General features: G+C 35.3%; 1 protein-coding gene across 1 annotated transcript in view; it reads right to left on the bottom strand.

Annotated features, from left to right (window-relative positions):
- The window catches only part of MFSD14B (major facilitator superfamily domain containing 14B), a 77,943-nt gene extending 55,024 nt beyond the window's left edge, over positions 1 to 22,919 (bottom strand). The window contains exon 1 of the mRNA XM_051996700.1: positions 22,328 to 22,919. Within this exon, the coding sequence (XP_051852660.1) occupies positions 22,328 to 22,492 (165 nt within the window). The 5' untranslated portion in view covers positions 22,493 to 22,919. The remainder of the gene's footprint in view (positions 1 to 22,327) is intronic.
- Positions 22,920 to 23,909: the final 990 nt, after the last annotated feature.

The following is a 23,909-nucleotide window of genomic DNA, read 5'->3' as shown; positions in this document are numbered from 1 at the left end:
CTCAGTTTTTTTCCTTCTTGATCCAATTTTTCTTGTGCAGCAAGATAACTGTATAAATATGTATACATATATTGGATTAAACATATATTTTAACATATTTAACATGTATTGGACTATCTGTCATAGGGGAGAGGGGAGAGGGGAAGGGGGAAGGAGGGGATAATTTGGAACAGAAGACTTTGTAAGGATCAATGTTGAAAAATTACCCATGCGACACTGATACATTGTTGGTGGAATTGTTAACACATCCAGCCATTCTGGAGAGCAATTTGGAACTATGCTCAAAAAGTTATCAAACTGTGCATACCCTTTGATCCAGCAGTGTTTCTACTGGGCTTATAATCCAAAGAGATACTAAAGAAGGGAAAGGGACTTGTATGTGCCAAAATGTTTGTGGCAGCCCTGTTTGTAGTGGCTAGAAGCTGGAAAATGAATGGATGCCCATCAATTGGAGAATGGTTGAGTAAACTGTGGTATATGAACGTTATGGAATATTATTGTTCTGTAAGAAGTGACCAGCAGGATGAATACAGAGAGGACTGGCGAGACTTACATGAACTGATGCTAAGTGAAATGAGCAGAACCAGGAGATCATTATATACTTCAACAATGATACTGTTTGAGGATGTATTCTGATGGCAGTGGATCTCTTCGATAAAGAGAGCTAATTCAGTTTCAATTGATCAAAGATGGGCAGAAGCAGATACACCCAAAGAAAGAACACTGGGAGATAAATATAAACTGCTTGCAATTTTGTTTTTCTTCCCAGATTATTTATACCTTCTGAATTCAATTCTCTCTGTGCAACAAGAAAACTGTTCAGTTCTGAACACATATATTGTATCTAGGATATACTGTAACCTATTTAACATGTAAAGGACTGCTTGCTATCTGGGGGAGGGGGTGGAGGGAGGGAGTGGAAAAATCGGAACAGAAGTGAATGCAAGGGATAATGCTGTAAAAAATTACCCTGGTATGAGTTCTATCAATAAAAAGTTATTATTAAAAAAAAAAAAGAAAAAAATTACCCATACATGTTTTGTAAATAAAAAAGCTTCCATTAAAAAATAAATAAATAATTTTTGGAGGGGTGCTATACGATGATCAATTCTGATGGACATAGCTCTCTTCAACAATGAGATGATTCAAACCAGTTCCAATTGTTCAGTGATAAAGAGAGCCATCTACATCCAGAGAAAGGACTGTGGGAACTGAGTGTGGCCCACAACATAGCATTTTCATTCTTTCTGTTGTTGTTTGCTTGCACTGTTTTCTTTCTCAGTTTTTTTTTCCTTCTTGTTTTGTATAGCAATATAACTATATAACTATGTGTACATATATTGGACTTAAGATATATTTTAACATATTTAACATGTATTGGACTATCTACCATCTAGGGGAGAAGGTGGGGGGAAGAAGGGGAAAATTTGGAACAGCAGTTTTGCAAGGATCAATGTTTAAAAATTGCCCATGCATGTTTTGCAAAAAAAAAAAAAAAAAAAAAAAAAGGCTTTAATTTTATATTTATATATATATATATATTCCTTTTTATATGGGATGGCTCTTTAAGAAAAGAGAGGAGAGGGATAAAGAGAAAAATCGAGTGAATGTAAAGATCATTAATACCCTAACTAAAGAGAAAATAGCAAATGTTCTCCATGACTAGTATAAGTTCATAATTGCATATAGTGTACAAAACAAGTACTCCCAGGAGTTTCATTAAATATTTCAAACTTTAATCAAGGCTTTGAGCTTCTGCACTGAAGTCTTCTAAAGTCCATTCAAACTCTTATCATTTATCACCACACAGTGCAGGAAAAAAAAAAAAAATACAACTCAGGCATCAAAACAGTTAAGGAAGTAACTGTATCTAAATCTAGTTGTCTTTCATCACCTTGAGAAGATATACCCAAACTGAGCTACAGAATATAAACTGAAAGAAAATAAAGTGTGCATAAAACCAGAATAATGAGAATTATTAATACAAAAAACCATTGGGTAAGAAAATGTCTGGAAAAATTGTAAATCTGTATTAATTATAGACAGACCCTCAAAAACAAGGATGGAAGAGTCATACAACTCCAAGAATAGCATGAAAACATAATAAATAAGTGGATAAAGAAAGGAGTGAAATTGGAATGCAATTGAAAATTTTTTTTTTAATTCTTAGCTCTGAACAAAAATTTGGAAAATCTTAAAAATAAAGAATATCCAGGAAAAAAAAGAGGAGGAAGAAAAGGGGGAGGGGAGGAGGAAGAAGAGAGGAAAAGGAAGAAGAGGAGTATCAGAAAATCACAAGTCTATAAATTCAAAACTAAATGAGTTCAGACAAAAATACTGAGTCTCATTTGTCTCCAATAAAAATACGATGGAACCAAAAAAAAAAAAAATCTGAATATTTCTTTTAAAAGCACAAAGAAAAATTGCACAAAACATTAGTATCTACAGAAGACAGACAAAATCCACTGGTCACCAAAAGAAGAGCTACTCTCCCAGGTTTAATTTACCCAGAAATGTGGTTGCTAAGATGCAGAACTCATGAGACAAAAAATATTTTAAATGATCAGAGAGACACAGGTTGCATGCCAGAGAATTACAGTCAAAGCTGCTTAGGATGGCTTGCTATGAACAAGGTAAAAGAGGAAAACTCAAATGTGATATTCACTAATGAAAAAGAATTCAGCTTGCATTCACAAATTACATTTTTAAGAACTGAGCATAATCATATCCTATCAATTTGTGAACAAAATTATTGACTTGTAAGCCTTCCTTTCTCAGAAAATTCAAGTTGGACATTCCTAAAAATGCAAAGAGCACACAAAGGAAATGTGAAGAGGGAAAAAAAATTGAATTGTTCAAACTCATAATCTAATGTTTTACTTATCAAAAGGAGTAAAGGAAATATGTCCTTTGAAAGCAAATGTCCTTGGGTTTTCAGCAAAAAATACCCTCAAGTATAATAGTTGTCAAACTTTTTGGTCTTAAGACCTTGTTACATTCCTAAAAATTATTATGGGTCCCTCTACACATTTAAAAATTACTGAGTATCCCAAAGAACTTTTGTTTATGTGGATTATATCCATATTTACCATAAAATAAATTAAAACTGAAAAATTTTAAAATATATTCACTTTCAAATAAACTCCTCAGTTCCATGGTGCACTCCTTTAGAAACCTCCTATTATGCTCATGTTGAACCATGAACTCAATCCACCAAGTCAACAAGTAGTTCTGAATCTGTATTATGATCTAACCCACCTTTCTACTTTCTTCACAAGAATATATTTGATCAAAAACTCTGTTAAAATTTAAACACTATCTGCAGTCCCTTACCTACTACTTAAGTAATTCTGCCCAACAACAACAAAAAAAGGAATTGGTGTTAATCTCTGATAACTCATTCTTGAAGTCATGCTGACTCTTTGTAATAAATGCTTTCCCCTTCCAGATATTCAACAACTATCTATTTAATAATCCTTTCAATAATTTCTCCCTGGAATTAAACTTAAACTCATTGGCCTAGATTAGTTAGCAGATTTGGTTCTCTTCATTTTTTTTTTTTAAATCAGGACAGCATCTGCTTCTCCAGTCTTATGGTATCTTTCCCATTTTCTGAAATAACGCTGACAGTGACTCAGCAATGAAATCCACCAGTTCTTTAAGACCTGAGGATATAGTTCACATGGGCCCAGGTCACCAAGAACAATTACAATACTCTCCTAAGATCTTCTTACTCATCTTGGCTATCAGCTCTCTGTTAGTCATTCCTAGTTCTGTCATTTATAGTGTGAAAAGGTCATTCTCCTTTGCAGAGAAAAGACAAACTAAGGAGCTGAGCAGCTCTGTATTCTCCCATTGACAGTTATCCGATTCACCACCCAAAGCAAATATCTTACACTTTCTCTGATCCTCAGAAAAGGAAAGTTTTCCCCAACATCTTATATATTTAAGAAATATTTTATCATGTGATTTAAGATAATTCCAAAAAAATCATGAAGGAAAATACTATTGAAAGAACAGCTTGAAGTATATTATTTTCACTTTTTTTCCCCTTTCTCATGATTTTTCTCTTTTGTTCTGATTTTTCCCTCATAATATGACTAATATGGAAATATATTTAATATGATTGTACATGTATAATCTATATCAGATTGCTTACTGACTTGGGGAGGGGGGGAATTTGGAATTTAAAATGCTATATGAGGATAACATGTCACAAGCCATCTCAAAACCATAATGGACCATCACAAGTGTTCTAAAGAAAGAAATGTTATATTGCCTCTCCTTGCAGTATTAAGATTGTTTTCTGATTTAAACTTTTCCTCCACTTAATGTTACTATTCTTTTTTTTAGGCAGAGTTTAAAATGAATTGGTTGGTAATAGTGGACAGTCATTCATTCAATAGCATTTTTGTGAGTATAACCAATGTGCCAGTGACAGAAAACAAGAAAGTAATAACTAAAAAAAATTTTTTTTTACTTACAAAGGTTTATATAAAAACACTGCTAAAAATAAAGTAATGTATACAACTGAATCTTAAGTGCATAATACAATGCTTGTCATTAGACAGCAGAGAAGTAAATATTTTATATTTTAATTAATGATCCATTTTCATTGACTTGGCTAGGTGGCTAAAAAGAAAAATGAATTTCTCTCTCAGGAACAGAGCTTATAAAAATTCTACCATTTTCTATCACATATATGTGATAGCAAGCTTGTTCACTTTGCTCCGGTTTTAAATCAAGATACAAAAATAAACATGACACAGAAACAGACTTAATATTATGTTTGGTACTTAGCCAAATATTGCAAATCTTTGCTCAAATAAAAAAATCCAACATTGAAATTAAGTATATGGATATAGATATAGCTACATACTTAACATATGTAAGTATATACATAAATATTAATTATTAGATTGGTAAGCATCTTCCAAATCGTAAAAATGTTATTTATACTAAACAAAAAATACATAAAGAAAATTAATGTATTGTAATGTGTAAGTGAGCACGAGGTCTTGTCATATTGGTTTTATAATTCCATATTTAATTGCCAGAATAAAATATTATATTTTTGTCATATAATGTAAATTTTAATTTAGATCTTTTAGAACAAAGTTTATCATTATAGTTACTGTAAGCAGTTAATGAATATATCTAAAAGAATGGTTAAGAGTGGTACATTAAATTACTCTGGAGGTTCACAAAACTTTTTTTTTTTCTGTTAAAGGGGGTTTGAAGAAAAAACCTTAGAGAACCACATCTCTAATGATACAATCCACCTGGCAGCTTTCAGCCTCAGAACCAGGTACTCTCAGAACTAATAGATGGTTAGACAAGAAACTCTGGACAACTAAGCTATGCTGCCTATCTACAAGAGGAGGGAAATCTGAAACAGCCCATCTAGGCTAGACTTGTGGTATATGTGCTCTGGGTCACGGATATCTTGAGGATGTTGGGCAGAAAGAGATAATAGCAGGGGAAGGGTTAGAGTTAAGGCAAATGATTTTCCAGGAGTCAGGCTTGAAGAAATTTCTAAGAGTAATAATGCTCTTCTGCTGCCACTCCTATTCCCTTCACAAAAGAGAAGCCCTCTAGCTCCACGCACCTACCCACCCATTCTCTAGTCCAATATAACTTAGGGTTCTTCTAAGAGGTTACAAATCTTTTCATTCCACTGTTAGGGCTGAAAGGTTTAAAAAGACAAATGGCATAGTTAGCAACAATGTGAATGAATTTCAAAGTACTAAAAAAAAGAGCAGTACAGAGGAGAACTGGTTGGCCACCTAAAACTTAACTGGAATGTTCTCAATGTAACCAAATTTTACCAGGCCAAACAGCTCAAATTCTACTTATTCCAAGACTACTTTGGTTCTGACTGACATGCCTCTCCTTGTCCTTCTTATACATGTTACTCAACCTCACATAAATCAGAGATAAAGTACTTTCTTATTTGTATCATTTGTTATTGTTTCATACAACTAATTTTTGTTCCTCTTCAAAACATTTTAAGAATTTAGAGATTATTACTATAGATTTCTGTAATTGCGGCTGTGTTCAGTATAGAGGATTTGCTCAATACTGGTTTATATTTACCAGAATCTAGGCCATAAGTCTTTTTTCAGTTGAAAATCCTTTACACTATAAACTCAGAGCACAAACCCACTATAGAAATATCCAGCATTCTGACAATTCCATAAAATTTCTAACCCATTAGATTCTATGAGCGTCAATGTAAGCTTTGGAAATGTGAAAGTAGTTTAACAGCATCGTGGGTGCTGTGAGTACTCAACAAATATCTAAAATGTACACATTGGGGGAAAGAGGAATTTGGAAATCAGTGTAAAGGGAGCCCTATATAGAGAAAAGAGCCCAGAATGGTAAATCAAATTCCTGAATTTAAATCCCAGTTTTGAAATGCTAATTATTTTTATAGTTATTATATAAATGTGAATTATTATAAGCATTATTATAGCCATTATAACCCTAAAATAAGTTTAACACACTACACTATGAGACAAAAGACTGTATGGTATAGCAGAAAGAGTTAATTACAAAGCCAGGAAAAGCGGGGTCCAAGTCCTAACTATATCAAGCACTCAACAAATTAAGCACTTTCCAGGCACTGTGCTAAACACAGGGTGAACACAGTGGCTGTGTGAATCCAAGCAAGTCAATTAACATAAATCCTCTAGGCCAGTGAATCTCAAACTTTTGTTCTCAGTATCTTTATGCTATTAAATTAGTTGAGGATCTGTCCAAAGAGTTTTATTTACTGGGGTTATATTTAAGATATTTGCTACATTAGAAATATTACAAATTAGAATTAAAACTAATTTTGAATTTGTAAATTCTCTGAAAGGGTTTCAGAGACATCCTCCCTCCATCCCCAGGATTCTCTGGACTACATTCTGAGAAGAACTGTTCTAAGCAACTCTCTTAGGATTATCAGTTATTAAGAAAGTACAGATTTGCTTTGGTAAAGGGAGTTTCCTCACCTGGAAATTCCCTATTACCAGCATATCCTAACTAAATGCAATACCTAATAATAATCAAATATGCATTCAAAATTACAACACTGCATATGAAAAATTTTTAAACTATGTGTTCAAGGAGGGCAGCTAGATGGCACAGTGGATAGAACATCAGTCCTGATGTCAGGAGGACCTGAGTTCAAAATGGCCTCAAACACTTAATACTTCCTAGTTGTGTGACCCTGAGCAAAGTCACTTAACCCCAATTGCCTCAGTTAAAGGTGTGTGTGTGTGTGTGTGTGTGTGTGTGTGTGTGTGTGTGTGTGTACGAGAGGGAAATGTCAAAATATTGATTTTTAAAGAAATTAAATAATGTATTCTATGATACTTGTAATTTTCAAGTTTGTCTAAAGATATACATGCAAGCGTGCGTGTGCGCACACACACAGATACACCCCCACCCCATCCAGTTAGTAACAAAGTCAAATGTACAAGGCACCCACTTCAGGATTTTTAATATTTCCCTCAATCTATTCAAACTATTTGGAGATGAATAATCATCATTATTTAAATATAAGATTACACATAAGAAAATAGAGAATATAATCACATCCTATTTTGCAGGATAGATTTGTCTCTACAAACTATTTCTTGAGGAGCAATCTATGTAATGACAAAATGTATATATACACATACATATGCACACCAAGAACAACAACAACAACAAAAATACCAGAGAAGTTTTTTTGAAAAGCAATGATATAAATAATCAGGTGCTGACTGATCAATTTCTGTTTGTTGTCTAGAATTCATCTTTCTACAAAACATTTTAATATATTTCATGTTCAATGACAGCTGATCTAATCATCAGACAGGTGGATGTGATTTTTTTTTTACTAATATCATATGCAAAAAAAGGGTTAATATAGCTTTGTTACATAATTTGCCACTACATTTCAGAAAAGCCTGAACTACTTAAATCTGCTTTAATCCCATGTAAAATGCAATTGGTAACAAGGACATATTAGTCATTACTCATAATGTTTCAATAGATCATTTCTGGGGTACAACTCAGTTAAAAACAAATGTGAAAACTATCTACTTTGTAGATTTTTCAGTTTTTAGCAGAAATTCATCTTTTTTCTCAGTTAAATGTTAAGCTAAAAAATGCCTATTCTTCCTAAAAGCACTTGAGTCAAGACGGAAGATTCCATTACACATATTGAATTATATTTAGAATACAAAGATGACACAAAATAAATGAGCTGGCTGAAACTTTTTTCTCCAACCCGCCCAACCTAATTTAATGCCAGAACAACTGCATAAGGTGAGGACACGAGATTAAATTTACTGTTCAACTGTTCAAGTCACATGGCTTAGATAATTTTCTGGGGAGAATCAACTGCTGAAATAATCTCAGAGTGTTCTGTGTATAAGAGGGAGTTCAACTATCTATTGAATGTTTTATCTTCAAATCCCTATATGCTGGGAATTTAGTAACAGAACCAACCAACAGTATTGGCACATAATCATCACTGTCGTACATATATTTGCAGAGTAAGGACATCTCAAAAGTCTATGTTTTGCCTATTTCAAAATACACATAGATTTAATTAGAAAAGCATTTACTAAGCAACTACTATACATCAAGGAGTTTATATTTTACATTACAGAAAGAAAATAGCACACAGAGATAAAATTATACATAAACTCTGTAAAGAATAAATACAAAGTAATTTCAAGGAGAAAATAATAATTGCAGAGATCAGGAAAGGGTTTCTGGAAGGAGCATTCACGCATAATATAGAAACCCAATATTTTCCCACAAAATACAATATTATGCAATATCAAGCAACTTATACTCAGTGATAATTTTATAGCCCTTTCTTAGCTTGGTAGATTTGCTTCAAACAAAATGAAATATAGTAGTTTCAGGCAGTGGCACATCCTTCACTGAGGAGAAAGGTGGTGGGGATGAAATAACAGTAGCAACCAAAGTGCAGAAATAAGAACTTCAATTTCTGCTTATATATGCCTGAGGCAACAGAATAGTCTACACTTTACCCCACAGGTTCAGCATGCTCTTTTGGATCAAGCCAGATGCTAACAAACTAGGGAAGATGATGTAAAATAAGCATGGCATTAACTGTGCAAAAGAGCCCCAACCAGTAATTCACTATGGATGATTGATCCAATAAAAATTTTATAGATTAGCAAGGGACAGAGAGTACTTTGGGCATACAAGTGGCATTTCATCCATGTTTGTTGAATTTAATATTACTCAATGGCAGGACCAGCAAGAAACAGCACAGTACAATGCAAGTATGAAATTTGCAGTCAGAGTCAGGGTTCAATCCCAGAATTTGCAGTCAGAGCATAAAAGTTCAGAGTTCAATTCTAGACACCATCTCTTTGACCTGCGAAGTAATATTACTTCTCTGACCTTTTCCTTATACTGTAAAATGGAGGAGGTGAAGAGAAAGATCAGACTAGATATCTCTGAGTCATTCCAACACTAAAGCTATAAGCCTAAGTATATTAGGATAATAGCAGCCTAGAAGATGAAAAATTCTTCCTAAATTGGTCTTTCCAGTTTCCCTATACCCCTAAGAAAGACCTATCAGTTCAGTGGAAGTTGTATAGTCAAGGTGGCAAAATATAACAACATGATAGAGACAATAACAGAGAAGTCTCAAAAGCAGAAGATCTGATGTCCATCAGAGATAGGAAATGGAGACAGCTATTTTTGTACAGCAGAGAATTAACACTCAAGAGATAAATTAAAAATATCCTTAGGGATAAATACTGGATCTTGAATTTCACTTACGTTGGACAATCCTAGATGAAGAAATTTCATCTACAATACAGGTCCAAAATGTTCTCTACAGTTATAAATGTTAGCCAGTTGCTTAGAATATTAAGAAGTTAAAGTAACTTGTCAGGGTCAAAGAACCTGAACATTGTTGGCGTTGGAGTCCAATTCCAGTGAATACCGAGAGTGTGAATTAATATCTGAGGCCAGGGAGAAGATATGCTTTGCAATCAGTTTATTAATCTGAGGGTCAGTGTTAATTTACCTTTTAGGCTAGTGTTCCAATATTACTAGCTACCATTAGATGACATCATATACTTCCAGGGTTAATTCACAATCCATACTTTGACATTTCAGTATCCACATTAACTATCAATACTAAGGTACTTATTTACACAAAATTATAAATAGCATAGTTGTGATGCTCATCAATACCAACAAAATAAGTTTTGATTTTTATCAGTTCCAAAGTATTGTCAAAACAAAGTAGTAAATAGCAGAAATTATCATATTAAATTTATCATACTTATCTCAAGTATAAGTACAGTTAAAATACCTTGTTCCTGTCACATGCGTTCTCCATCAAGATTATTATAAATGTATCAAGTTTATCTTTATAATTCATTGTTAGGGATATGGTGAGCAAATAATTTGAATCTCTCATGCTAACAGAAAGCAGGTCTCAAATAATACCTGGACCAGACTCTTGCAGTTCATAGACTTATTCAATACTGGCCCTCTGCAGAACATCCCAAAAATGAATTCAAATTTTCTTAATTCCTACACCAACTTTCTGTCATACATCGCTTCTCTTGGAACTCTGTGGTAAAATAAAATAAAATAAAAAATCAACCTATAGATTGACAGAGATAAGAATACTTAGTTTCAGAGAAAAGTCTTTAAGTGAAGCTGTCTGGTGAACAGAAGGGTACATGGTCCCAAATTTATTCAAATTTCTCATATCCTCCCTAGCACCACTAACTTAGAAGAAACACTTGTAAAAATCTTTACCAGGTGGCAAACCTTCTGATAAGAAACCCAAAATATAATAGTGCCAATTTAGAATTATTCCTGAAGGCAGATACAGCCTCATTTTATTTTATCTGTGTCCCCAGAGCTTAGCACAATATCCAGCCAATATTAAATGCTTAATAAATGCTCTACCTATCTACCTATACAATAGAAAACAATCATTAATCAAAAGAGAACAATGATAAAAAACCTGTTAAGACCTCATCCTTCAAATTTTGCACAGTTCCTAGCACATAGTAGGTGCTAAATAAATGTTTATTGACTGACTGGCATCACCAATCTGACCCCATGGGCTCTCCCAGCTGGAATCTCCCCAAAGTCATTTTTGACTGCTTCCTCCTTTCAGTCATATTTAATCAGGAAGCATTGCATTATTAACTTCAAAATGTCATTTCTAGTTACACTTTCTTCGCTAATCTTATTTCCAACATCCTTTTTCTTTTTCACATCCTTATGCACGGATTACTGTGAATATCCTCTAAAACAGGCTTCCCTGACTACAGAACAATTTGCCCTCTGATCCTGAATACTGCTCTCCTATTGCTTCAATATAGGTATCACTGATTTCTTAAGTGTGAGTACTTCCTCCACATAGAATTTTCTCAAACAAAAAATTGCTCATAGATGGCCTGAAATGAGTTTCTCTAAACTTGGTTTGGGTTGAATTTAGAGCATGATAGGGTGTGAAATGTGCTAGGCTTAGTCAGTGAAACCTGGACTCCAATCCCACAGTCCATCATCAAGTTGCCTCTCCAGCATGATAGGTCTTGCCATGGCCAGAGTCAACAAGAACAGTCATCTAAATACCATCATGAGGCAACCAAAGACTTTCTAAAATACCATTTTTCATCTTTATGTATTTATTCTTTTGACCCAAAGGTCTCTTGTTGGGTTTATAAAGCAAAGATGCAAAAATATTCAAAGCAGGTTTGTTTATGAAAAGGAAAATCTAGAAACTAAACACATGGTCAGCAATTAAGTAAGGGCTGAACAAACTGTATATAAAAAAAATAGTGCTGACTTTGACATGAGAAATTTTGGGTTCAAATATTGCCTCCTTTGAGCTCCTTGAGAGCAAGGGCTGTCTTTTGCCTTTATTTGTATCCCCAAGATCTGACACATAATGAAAGTTTAATATAGGCATACCTCATTTTACTACATTACATTTTATTATGCTTCACAGATGCTGAAACTTATGACAACCCTTCTTTAGCAAAAGTTTAAGCACCATTTTTCCAACATGTGCTCACCTTGTTTCTCTGTCATACTTTGGTAACTCCTCCAATAGTTCAAATATTTTCATCATTATTCTGTTTTGATGATTTATGATCAGTGATCTTTGATGGTGCTACTGTCATTGTTGTGGGATACCACAAACCATATCCATGTAAGATAGAGAACTTAATAAAGTTTAAGTATATTCTAACTGTGGAACCAATGGCCACTCCCTTATCTCAATCCCTCTCCTCAGGCCTCCCAATTCACTGAGACATAAAGATATTGAAATTAGGACAATTAATTATCCTACAATGGCCACTGGGTGTTCAAGTGAAAGTCAGTGTAGCAAACATCATTGGTGTCTTAATTTAACAAACTGCCTCAACTACCCCAACTTTCATCAACTAACACTGGGATCCATCAGCAGTCATAACCATCAAGGAAAGATCTACCAACAAAAAGACTACTGGCTGTTGATAGCTCAGACAATCGTTTGCATCTTTTAGCAATAAAGCCTTTTTTAACTAAAGTATGTATATTTTTCTGACGACATAATACTATTTGCACTTAAAAGGCTACGGTACAACATAAACAAAACTGTACTGGGAAACAAAAAAATCTATATGACTCACTTTATTGCAATATTTGCTTTACTGAGATATTTGTTTTACTGTTAGTGGTCTGTAACTGAATCAGAAATAACTTCAAGATATGCCCATGTTTTGTTGATTTCATTTGACTTGTGACTTTTGAACAAGTCATTTAAACTCCTCAGACCTCAGTTTACTCAACAATAAAATGAGGGAGTGAAAAGAAAGTAAACTAAATGCTTTCTAAGATTCCTTCCAGCTCCAGGTCTATTATGTCAAGATTCTACTAGATTATTAGTGCCACAACATCAACAAATATTTAGAACTTAGAAAAATACACACAGACTTATAAGAATATGCTAGTGAAGAAAGCAAAGCCAGAAGAACAAAAAACAAAGTGCTGATGTGGAAGCATATACAAAGTCTTAAGTCTTGAGATAATACTAAAAAAATAATACTAGGACAATGTTCTGATCTCAAGCCCTTTGCTCCAATTGTACTAAATACTTTACACAGGTTTAATCAATGCCAAGGAGACAAAAGTCCTGATCTGGACTTTCACTTCAATCAAACTTACCTTACCAGCTTTAAAAGAAGACAACGTCAATGAGGGCTCCTCCTATGATAAAAAGAGTTTTGCTTTTGGTAATCAAACTAAGAGTAGGAAACTGTTTAATTCAGTTAGGCAAAGTAACTATTGGACTTACAAGACTTGATGCTAAGTAAAGTAAGCAGAACCAAAACAACATTATACACTGCAATAACAAGATTTTGTGATCATCAACTGTGATGAACTTGGCTCTTTTCAACAATGGGGTGATTCAGGACAATTCCAATGGATGTAGCATGAAAAATACCATCCAGAGAGAGAACTATGGAAATTGAATGTGGATCAAACCATAGTACTTTCCATCTTTTTTTGTTTGTTTGTTTTTTCTTTTTTTTTTTCCTTTTTAGTCTGATTTGTTTTGCACAACATGACAAATATGGAAATATGTTTAAAAGGATTGCACATTTTGCTGACATTAGATTACTTGCTGCCTTGGAAGAGAGAAGGCAGGCAAGGAAGGGAGAAAAATTTGGAAGATAAAGGATCCAAAAATGAACATTGAAAACTATCTTTACATGTGTTTGAAAAAATAAAATACTATTGAGCTAAATAAACAAATATTATGAATACCTATAAATACTCTAACTGGGATCATCTCACTCCAAGCAGGAATACTGTTAATAATCACTTAGCTAAAATCATTGGATATTAATAAAAAAGTGAGTATTAGTAAATTAGCTAAAACATTAGACAGTAAGCAGTAGCTAAAGAGATTTTTCTTCTATAACTAATATCCAAAAAAAGTAACATTAAAAGAAAAACAAGAATCAAATCAAAAACAATGGACATTGTTGGTACAGAATGAATAAAAAGTTATTAAGTACTTTGCTAAATCTGGCAAACTATGATCACTGAATCCCCTTCATCTACAAACTTAGTAAAAGATGGGGCTGACATTAGGGAAGCCACATAGTAAATAAGGACTGAAAGCTCATGAATTTAAGGAAGAAGAAAGAGCTGGACTTGAGATCAAAGAATTATAGCTTGAAGCCAAACCCAATCAGGGGAAAAACCTCAAGCCACTAAAGGAAAAAATAAATGCTTTGTAGAATAAAAAGGGTAAATTGTAAGATGGCACTGATTTCCATAACTGAAAGATAATTCTCTGAACATTTTCTTTGATGATGGTAATTTTACCCATTCCATTCAGTTTAGAAAGACTTCATTTTCAGTCCCATGATATTCATGTGTATCTGTGGTTTTCTGAAACTCATTAAAACATAAAGAAAAAAAATTTTAAAGGGTACATGATGCTATCATGTGGGTAGCATTTTTGTACTTTGTCTCATTATAGGATACAATACCATTAATACTGAATAGGGATGTTGTCAGTAGGAATAACAATACCAGTTATATAGCACTTTAAAATTTGCAAAGTACTTCAAAAGCATTTTATTCTCACAACTAGAAGATAGATGATATTACTATTCCCATTTTATAGATGAGACAATTAAGACAAACAGAAGCCAAAGGATTTGACCCAGAGTTATTGTCTGAGACAATGTTGTGCTGCTGGTAAAGATTTAGTGATTAGGGAGCACAGAATGAGTTCAAAATGCACTTTGAAGTTTAGTCTTGATTTACATTTTCTCTATCACTTTAAGCCTCAACAATAAACAAATAAAACAAGAGCTTTTTTATAGTATTTACCAATTTCTGAAAGGTAAATGGTGACAACAAATCAGCAAAGTGAGTTGGCTTTAACACACCACTGGTCTAAGGTCATTTGAATTCAGGTTTTCCTGACTGTCAATCTAGCACTCTCACTTTATCTACTACACCATCTCATTCACAATTTCACACTAGCATTTCCTCAAATGGCCTTTTTGGAAAAAGAATACTTACATTGCAATTCTATCATTTATTTGTTTGGTCCAAAATTAATAATTTGCGTGAACTCATGTTCTATTCTAAGTGGAGGAATTAGCCAAGGTATGTATGAATTCTTATCAAAAGTGCCATCTTCTTTAGCAAATTATCTACTGACCCCTGGAGACTCCTCCAAAAAAAAAAACCCCACTAACCAGATCAAATTTTATTGGCAATATGATATTGGAACTAGGCAAAAATTTGAGTGAATATGGAGAAATGTGAGAGGAAAATAGAATTAATACTAGTCATGAATTAATGACTGTACAAATGACCCAAAATAGATAAAATTAAATTAGATCAATAAAACTGAACATTCATCTTAGTCTTATCATAAACTTACTTTATTACACCCAACAAACTAACTCCTTAGCTTCCCATACTCATGTGTTCCTAAAGTAAAACACAATCACTATATTAGCATTATTATCTATTTAAGAGATATGATTATTGGACAACATTCCATATTCATTAAAATAGCACAAATATGCTTTTTTTTAAAAGAATTTGAAAGAATGGCCGGCAGTAAGGGAAAAACAAACAGAATGTGTTAAGGAATTAATTCCATTTAAGCTACAAAAAGAAATGGCATGTAATCTCTCCCAGATGGTGAAGCAATAAGATGCCAAGAGACATGCACCCAAATGCCCTCAACCCACTCTCCCAAACTCAAATGAGATAGAGATAGAGAGAAAAAGGGAGGGAAGCAAAAGGAGAGAGGGAGGGAAAGATTTTAATCTGAACTATATTTCCTTAGACCAGGGATTCTTAACTAGATGTCAAAGGAGTATATAAGAAAACTTGTCCAAAGGACAAGAAACTAGAAGAGCAAAACAGATGTATTAGACACATAGCTTCGTCTTTGGCTTATTTTATTTTATTACCTAATCTATTTGAGAAGGTGTCCAACAGATGCCTTCTCTTATTCTCTTAACACTCCAAAATCGGGATTCTAACCTCAGCATTCAACTGAAAATGTTCTCTCCAATTGATCTAACTGCCAAATCCAATGGCCTTTTCTAAATCCTTATCTATCTGGACCTCTCTAAAGCCTTTGGATAGTTTCTTCTCTGCTCTCTTGGTTCTTCTGCTACTATTACTTGTATGACCACTTCTCAGGCTCTTTATTGGATCTTCACTCTCATCCAGTTCACTATCTCTGGGGGACTGCTGAGGTCTTATTCTGGATCCTCTATATTATTTTGCTTGATGATTTCATCGGTTCCTCTGCACTGAATTATCTCTACACTGATGATTCTCAGATATATTTATCTGGCTCTAGCACCACAATGAGCTTATTGGATATCTCAAACTAGATATCCTCTAGACATCTAAAACTAATCACATTCAAAACTGAACTCATTCCCTCCCCCCCTTCCCAAAACCCTCCTCTTCCTAATTTCCCTAAAAATTTAGCCATGGGCATTATTACCAGACACCCAGTTATTCCAGCTCACAAACTATATGTCATCCTGGACTCCTCACTTCACCCCACCCCCATATCTAATCTACTGCTAAGTCCTCTCATTTCTATCTTTGAAAAATCTCTCTTAAATATGCTCTTTTATGCCCCCTCTCCACTTCCCAGAATGCTGCTACCACTGTGGTATAGATGCTTATCACCTCATGCCTCGGCTATTCCAATAGTCTGCCTCTAGTCTCTCCCACATAGGCTATCTTCCACTCAGCTGTTAAATTGAGCTTCCTAAAGATCAAGGATAACTAAGTCAAAAACACACGTATACAGACATAGACACAGAGACAGACAGACAGATAGACACATACACATACACACACACACACACACACACACACACACACACACACACACAAAGCTGTCACACTCCCTCTCACCTACAAATAGAAAATCCTATTTAACTTATAAAGCCCTTAATAATCTGCCCTTTCCTTATCTTCCAGTCTTTCCCTCCTCATCTCTGCCTCCCGGCTTCCTTCAAGCTTCAGTTAAAAGCCCCACTTTCTGCAAAAAGTCTTTCCCACTATCTTTTTGCCATCCTCTGTTGATTATCTCCACTGATCCTGTATTTATCTTATTTGTACAGTTGCATGTTTTCTTTCCTACTAGACTCCTTGAAGAGCAGGGGCTGTCTTTCACCTTTCTTGTATACCCAGCGTTTAGTACAGTCAGTGCCTGGCACAAAGAGACACCTAATAAATACTAGTTTTCCGACTGACTGAACAGAAATTTATAAGATTTATAAGATCATTCCCCAACATCGAGAAGTAATCAAAGGATATGAACAAACATTTCTCAAGAATGAAATTGAAAAGTATAAATATATTAAAGAATATTCCCTATCATTAATAATAAAATACATATATCAAACAACCCTGAGATTTTATCTCATGTGCAAAGATGACAAAAAAATAAAAAAAGTATAGTCAATGATATGGGAAGATAAACACAGTAAGATAGGCACATTAAGACATTGTTGGTAAAGCTGTGAGTTGGTACAACTACAACTGGAAAGTAATTTGGAATTATGGAAATATTGAATAGAAAATATCCAAACCCAGAAATTCCACTGCAAGGCATAAATGCTAAGGAGGTTATATGACAAAAAGAAAATACACCTGAGTATTTATAGCAGCACTTTTTGTAGTAGATGCCCACTCACTGAAGAATGGCTAAACTAAATGTGGTACATGTAGTAATAGAGTATTAATATGCTATATTTCAATGGCAAATTGATAGACAATCAATGATCAATACAAACAAGAATTAAAGATCTATATGAACAAATATAAAGTAAAGTAAGCAGAGCCAAAAAAACAACACACATAATGACTATAACAACAAGAAATTAATTAAAAGTAAATGTTGCAGAATTGGAAAGAACAAGTTTGGGTCCCAAAGAAGAGAAATGGTTCCCCAACAATCTTCTGCAAGGGTAGGAGGTTTCAGATGTGGGGTATTACATTATGTCAGAATTTTTTTGTTTGATCCACTGATTGAGTTTGCTAATTATTTTCCCTTCTCTTTTTTCTTAAAAAAAAAAACTATTATAAAATATTGTTTATGATAATTGTGGAAATATGCATAGAATACACATTTAACTTGTGCAATTGCATTACTTGCTATCTAGGAGGGGATAGAGGAAAGGAAGGGAAAAATTTGGAACACAAAGTTTTGCAAGAGTGAATGTTGAAAATTATCCACACACATGTTTTGGGAAAAAAAAAAAAAAAAACCACTTTAATTTAAAAAAAAAAAAAAGCTAGGGCATCAAAATAATTGCTCACTCTCAAAGGAAAGGAGAATGATTCAGAGGGAAATGTATTTAATGTAAAAACAAAAAATATCAATAACTTATTTTTTTAATTAAAGCTTTTTATTTTCTCTCTATATACATATATGTATATATAATATATATGTGTATATATTATATATACATACACATATATGGATAATTTTCAACATTCACCCTTACATAATCTTGTGTTCTAAATTTTTTCCCTCCTTTCCCCTCTCATTCCCTTCCATAGAAGGCAAGTTATACAATATATGTTAAACATGTGCAATTCTTCCACACATATTTCCACAAATGTCATGCTACACAAGAAAAATATGAACAAAAAGGAAAAAAAAATGAGAAAGAAAACAAAATACAAGCAAATAACAACAAAAAGTGTGAAAATACTATGTTGTGATCCACACTCAGTTCCCACAGTCCTCTCTCTGGGTACAAATGACTCTCTTCATCACAAGATCACTGGAACTAGCATGAATCATCTCACTGTTGGAGAAAGCCATCTATGAGAATTGATCATCATATAATCTGGCTATTGCTATGTATAATGATCTCCTGATTCTGCTCATTTCACTTGGCATCTGTTCATATATATCTCTCCAGGCCTCTCTGAAATCACCCCATTGATTATTTCTTAGAGAACAATAATATTCCATAATATTCATATAACATGATTATTCAGCCATTCTCCAACTAATGGACATGCATTCAAATAACTTTTTTTTACTTTTTTATTACTTTTTGCTGAGGCAATTAGGATTAAGTGATTTGCCCAGGGTCACACAGCTAGGAAGTGTTAAGTGTCTGAGGTCAATTTTGAAGTCAGGTTCTCCTGACTTCAGGGCTGGTGCTTCATCCACTGTGCCACCTAGCTGCCCCAAATAATTTATTTTTTTAAAAGGTAAACAACCTGCACATATTGGAGTCACCATTTCATTTGTAATCTCTTTTTCTTTATATACAGAAATGAATGTTTCCTGTTAACAATCTTTGTTAAGTTCAGAATAACAAAAACTTCAAATAAAAAAAAAAAAAAAATTGTCCACTCAATGACAAAACAAACCACTCTAACCAAATTACCATCTAAGTAAGCAAAGAGGCACTAGGTATACTACATAATCCACTCTCTCAATCACTTCACCCCATCCCCAATTCAAATACTAGAGGAATATATTGGCATTTGTGAAAGAATATTTCCTGTATAAAAACAAATATAAATTAATTTTCTTAAATATAAGGTAAAGAAAATGCAACATTTGGGAAGCAAAAAAATTATTTAGGCAACAAATTCAGCAATGAACTTATTTATATGTTACATTAGTGCAAAAAATGTGTGGGTGCTCTTATGCCACACAGCCAAATCAACATGCCATTCCCCTTATTAAATATAGCCAACACTTTGGAAATGTGTCCTAGTTACTGTCAAATGGAGGTCAACCCATTTTCTAATACCCTTCATGGTATATATTCCCAGGTCCAGTGACACTGAGAAATTTAGTTGCAATTAAAAATTTGCACATAAACTTTCTGACATTACTTTAAAGGAAGTATTAAGAAAAACAAAAATTAATAAGAACAAAAAAAGTGTCAAAATTTGTGAGGTCAAGATTTATTTAGAAACTTATTATCACTAACAAAGTCAACTGATTAGCTCGCTTTTTTTATGACATAAAGGAACAAAAACATTCAAGTGGATGCCATTTGAAGGTTTCTTTTTCTCTTACTCTGTCTTGTATACTTCTGAGAACTGAGGTTTTTTTGGTTTGTTTTTTATCTGTGAAGTAGAGAAATAATGTTGTGTCAAAGAAAAAAGGGACCAATAGTTTTAAGATACATTCCCCATGAGGGAGCTACAACAGCAGACCTTTCTTGTTACTTTTTAGGTATTTTTCATTTGTTTCAGTGGTGTCTGACTCTGTGGCCCCATGTAAGATATTCTTAGCAAAGAATGGTTTGCCATTTCTTCCTCATTTTAAAGATGCGGAAACTGAAGCAAACAAGTTTAAATGACTTGTCCAAGGTCACAGAACATCTGAGGCTACATTGAACTCAGGTCTTCCTGACTCCAGATCTAGCTTTCTATCCACTGTATCACCTATCTGCCCCTATTTTATCATTACTATTATACATTTAAAAAATATATATATTCACATTTCTATTTACTACTACCACAACAATTCTGTGGTGTACCTTTGCCTTTCAACATTTCAACATATCAGTCATTTATGTAAAAAATTGGATTTTTTTTTTTTTTAGAGTTGGAAAAGCTTTTAAGATTCTATTCTAACCCACTAAGGATTGATGTTAAGTGAAATAACTAATGGCCTAAGACTCAAACCAGTTTATACTCCTAAGTAGTAACTTTAGATCTGTATAAGTTACTAAAAAACTTGCACATAATCCCACCATTCCAATTTCTGTTTACTTTAATTTAAAAAAAAACTTTTTCATATGGCTTCAAAATTTCTACAATCTTTTCAGTGCTTTCTAATTGTTTTAAAAGCAAACAAATTGTATGGAATTACCAAATGATATTGTTCTGCCACCTCTTTTCCCCCAGGTCTAGACTCAAGAACACTTAAACCACTCCCTCCAAGAGACATTCCAAATTTAGAATTATATAATTGTGGGCCACAAAGGCCCAAACGGGAAGCAAAGGCTATTGTGCCTAGACTGCCAAAGAAATGAAAAAATTCATTGAGAACACCAGTATCAAAAAGCTGAAAAATATCACTAATGGGAGAGAGGAAGGGAAGGAAAGAAAAGGAAAGGAAAGAAAGGAGGAAGAAAATATGATTTGAAGAAAGGTCATTTTTTGGGAGATCTAGGCTATTTGATTTAATGTTAAAGCAAGTTGTCACTTTGTTCCTCTTCCTGGCAAAGAGTTCAAAATTCTGCCTCCCTGTCATCTTGACCCAGTTTTTTGACAAACCTCAGGAAAGTTAAAATAATTCACAGATTTTCAAAACTAACTTGCTGGCAGGGTGGTCTTTGAAGATTGAAGCCAACGGCATTAGCAGAAAAATGCTTCCTGTTTATTTTTTTAAGTTTTTAAAGATTTATTCATAATCCCCCCCCCAAAAGTGTAACCAAAAAAAAAAAAAAAAAAAAAAACCAACTAGGCTTTAATTCAGAAGTACTTAATTTGAGGATTTATGAACTTTTTTCACATTTAACTGTATTTCATTATTACTAGTTCTCTTTGCAATCCTATGTATTTTATTTTATGCATTTAAAAACATTCTGAGAAGGGGTCTCTAGACTTCAGATTGCCAAAGGATTCGTGAAACACACACACTCACACACAGACATAACTTTGCCTAAAAGTTTCGTTTTCCCTTGCTGTAATCATTTTTCTCGATATGGGATGTGCCCGCTACTAGGTGCAGTTTGTCTGTAAGCTTTCCCTCCCATATCAGGGATCCAATACACAGGGGAAATATTAGCTCATGCCTAATTTTAAGTCTAATTTTGAGGAGAACCAAACAAACAAACAAAAAATCAACAACTCTATCCTGACTCTCACAGAAAATATGAATTAATCCCTGTCAGGTGCTCGATGCTGCACAGCACACAAACTTAAAACAGCAAAGCTCCAGAAGAGGAACTTTGTTTTCCCAACTGTAACTTTCTTCCTTCTCATTTAACATCAACAATGGTTTCTTCTCCCTTCTGATCTGAAAACTAATTGGATCTATAGGTATGAGTCCCCGTCCCATTCTCCAGTTACCCACGAGGCTGGAAATCGCGAAATCATTGGGGGGCTGGGAGCAGGGAGTGAGGGGTGTGAAAGATGCTACCAGTGGAGAATAAAAGTGGAGCTTGGTGAGAGAGCTTGCAATTATCCGCCCGCAAACTCACCGGGGTGCCATCGCTCCGGGCCCCACGCACGCGTCTCTTCCCACCTCCCTACCTCCCTATTCCCTCCCCCAGCATTCCGGAGCGCTCACCGAGCTGCTGCCCCCCAGCTTCGCGCTGATCCTCTTCACCAGCATAATGCGGCTACTTTTCTTTTTGCAGATGCCGCCTCCTATCTCCTCCTCCGCTGAAGCCGCGGGTACCGCCGCAGCTGCCGCCGCCTGCTCTTCCTTCTCCGGCGGCAGCTCGGGACTCATATTGGTCCCATTTCCCAGCCGGCTGGGAGGGATGGCGAGGCAAGTAAGAGAACGGAGAGGAGGGGCTGCGGCTGGAGTGGATTCCGCTCCTGCCCCGGGACCCTCTCGAGCTGGCAGCGGCCTCCTCCTCCCGCCGGCGCTCGTTCCGTCATCTGCCTCGCTAGGGCCAGCCGCGCTCGCGCTGAGCTCGCCCGGCGGCGGCGGAGGCGCCAGCGGCGGAGCGCAGAAAGAGGCAAACAGCCAAGCCGACCACTGCAACTGGCTGGGGCCGGGGGAGGGGCGCGGGTTCCTAAGCGCACGCGCAGTATCACGCGCGCGTTACCCGGAGGCGACTGCAGAGCCAAGTTCCTAGCACAAACCAGACGAATCTTGCTAGGGCAGCCTCCGGGATCACCCTGCGCTCCCAGAGAGACAAACTAGAAGACCATGACCCCACAGCAAAATCCGGGCCACCGCTTCCTCAAACTTTACACGCCTCCGGAAACGCGTCACTGCATCCGCTTACGGCCAAATCAAACACGCCCCTTCAGCCGCTCCATTTCTCCTTTTCAATCTCCCTCTCTAAACTAAGGGGAGGAGCGAGTGCTGGCTCTTGGAGGAGGTGGAAGGGGGCAAAAAAGGCCTAGGGTTACTGCAGTTTAGCCTGGGAATTCTACTTTGGCAGACTAGTCCTGGGGAATAATACTTGTACAGCTAAGTATAATAAAATATACAGCTCTGAAATCAGGAGGACCCGAGTTCAAATGTGCCTCAGACACTTATTTCCAAACTGTGTGATCCTGGCCAAGTCATTTTACCCCAGTTACCCTAGAGGAAGTAAGGAGAAAGAGACAGAGACAGAGACAGAGAGAGAGAAAGTAGCGCACTGGATAGAGCACCAGCTCTGAAGTCAGGAGGACCTGGGTTCAAATGTGTCCTCAAACACTTAACACTTCCTAGCTGTGTGACCCTGGGCAAGTCACTTAACCCCAAATGCAATTCCATTTACAATAAGTCCCTAGAACATGTGCAGAAATGTTTGTGGCAGCCTTTTTCTTAGTGACAAGAAACTGGAAATTTGAATGGATGTCCACCAGTTAGAGAATGGCTGAATAAGTTAAGGTATATGTTATGGATTATTGTTCTATAAGAAGTGATCAGAAAGATGATTTTAGAAAGGCCTGGAGACTTACATGAACTGGTGCTGTTGTGCCACAGTTTCCTTTTATTATTCTGCCTCAGTTTCCTGAATTGTTCTGACTCAACCCCCCTGGTGGTAACATCCCCCTCCCTCCCTCACTATTAGTACTGATATAATTTAGCACTGGCTACTCTAAGGTTATTAACTGTAAATCTTAGATAAGGGGGAGTTCAGACATTCTGGCTCTTAAATCCTTCTAAATTATCAAGAATTATGGTCCTACCCCAATCTATCAGA

This window comes from Antechinus flavipes, chromosome 1 (assembly GCF_016432865.1).
Source record: "Antechinus flavipes isolate AdamAnt ecotype Samford, QLD, Australia chromosome 1, AdamAnt_v2, whole genome shotgun sequence".
NCBI classification, from domain to species: Eukaryota; Metazoa; Chordata; class Mammalia; order Dasyuromorphia; family Dasyuridae; genus Antechinus; species Antechinus flavipes.
The sequence above is the reverse complement of the archived record's forward strand: the minus strand, read 5'-3'. Positions and strand labels throughout refer to the sequence as shown.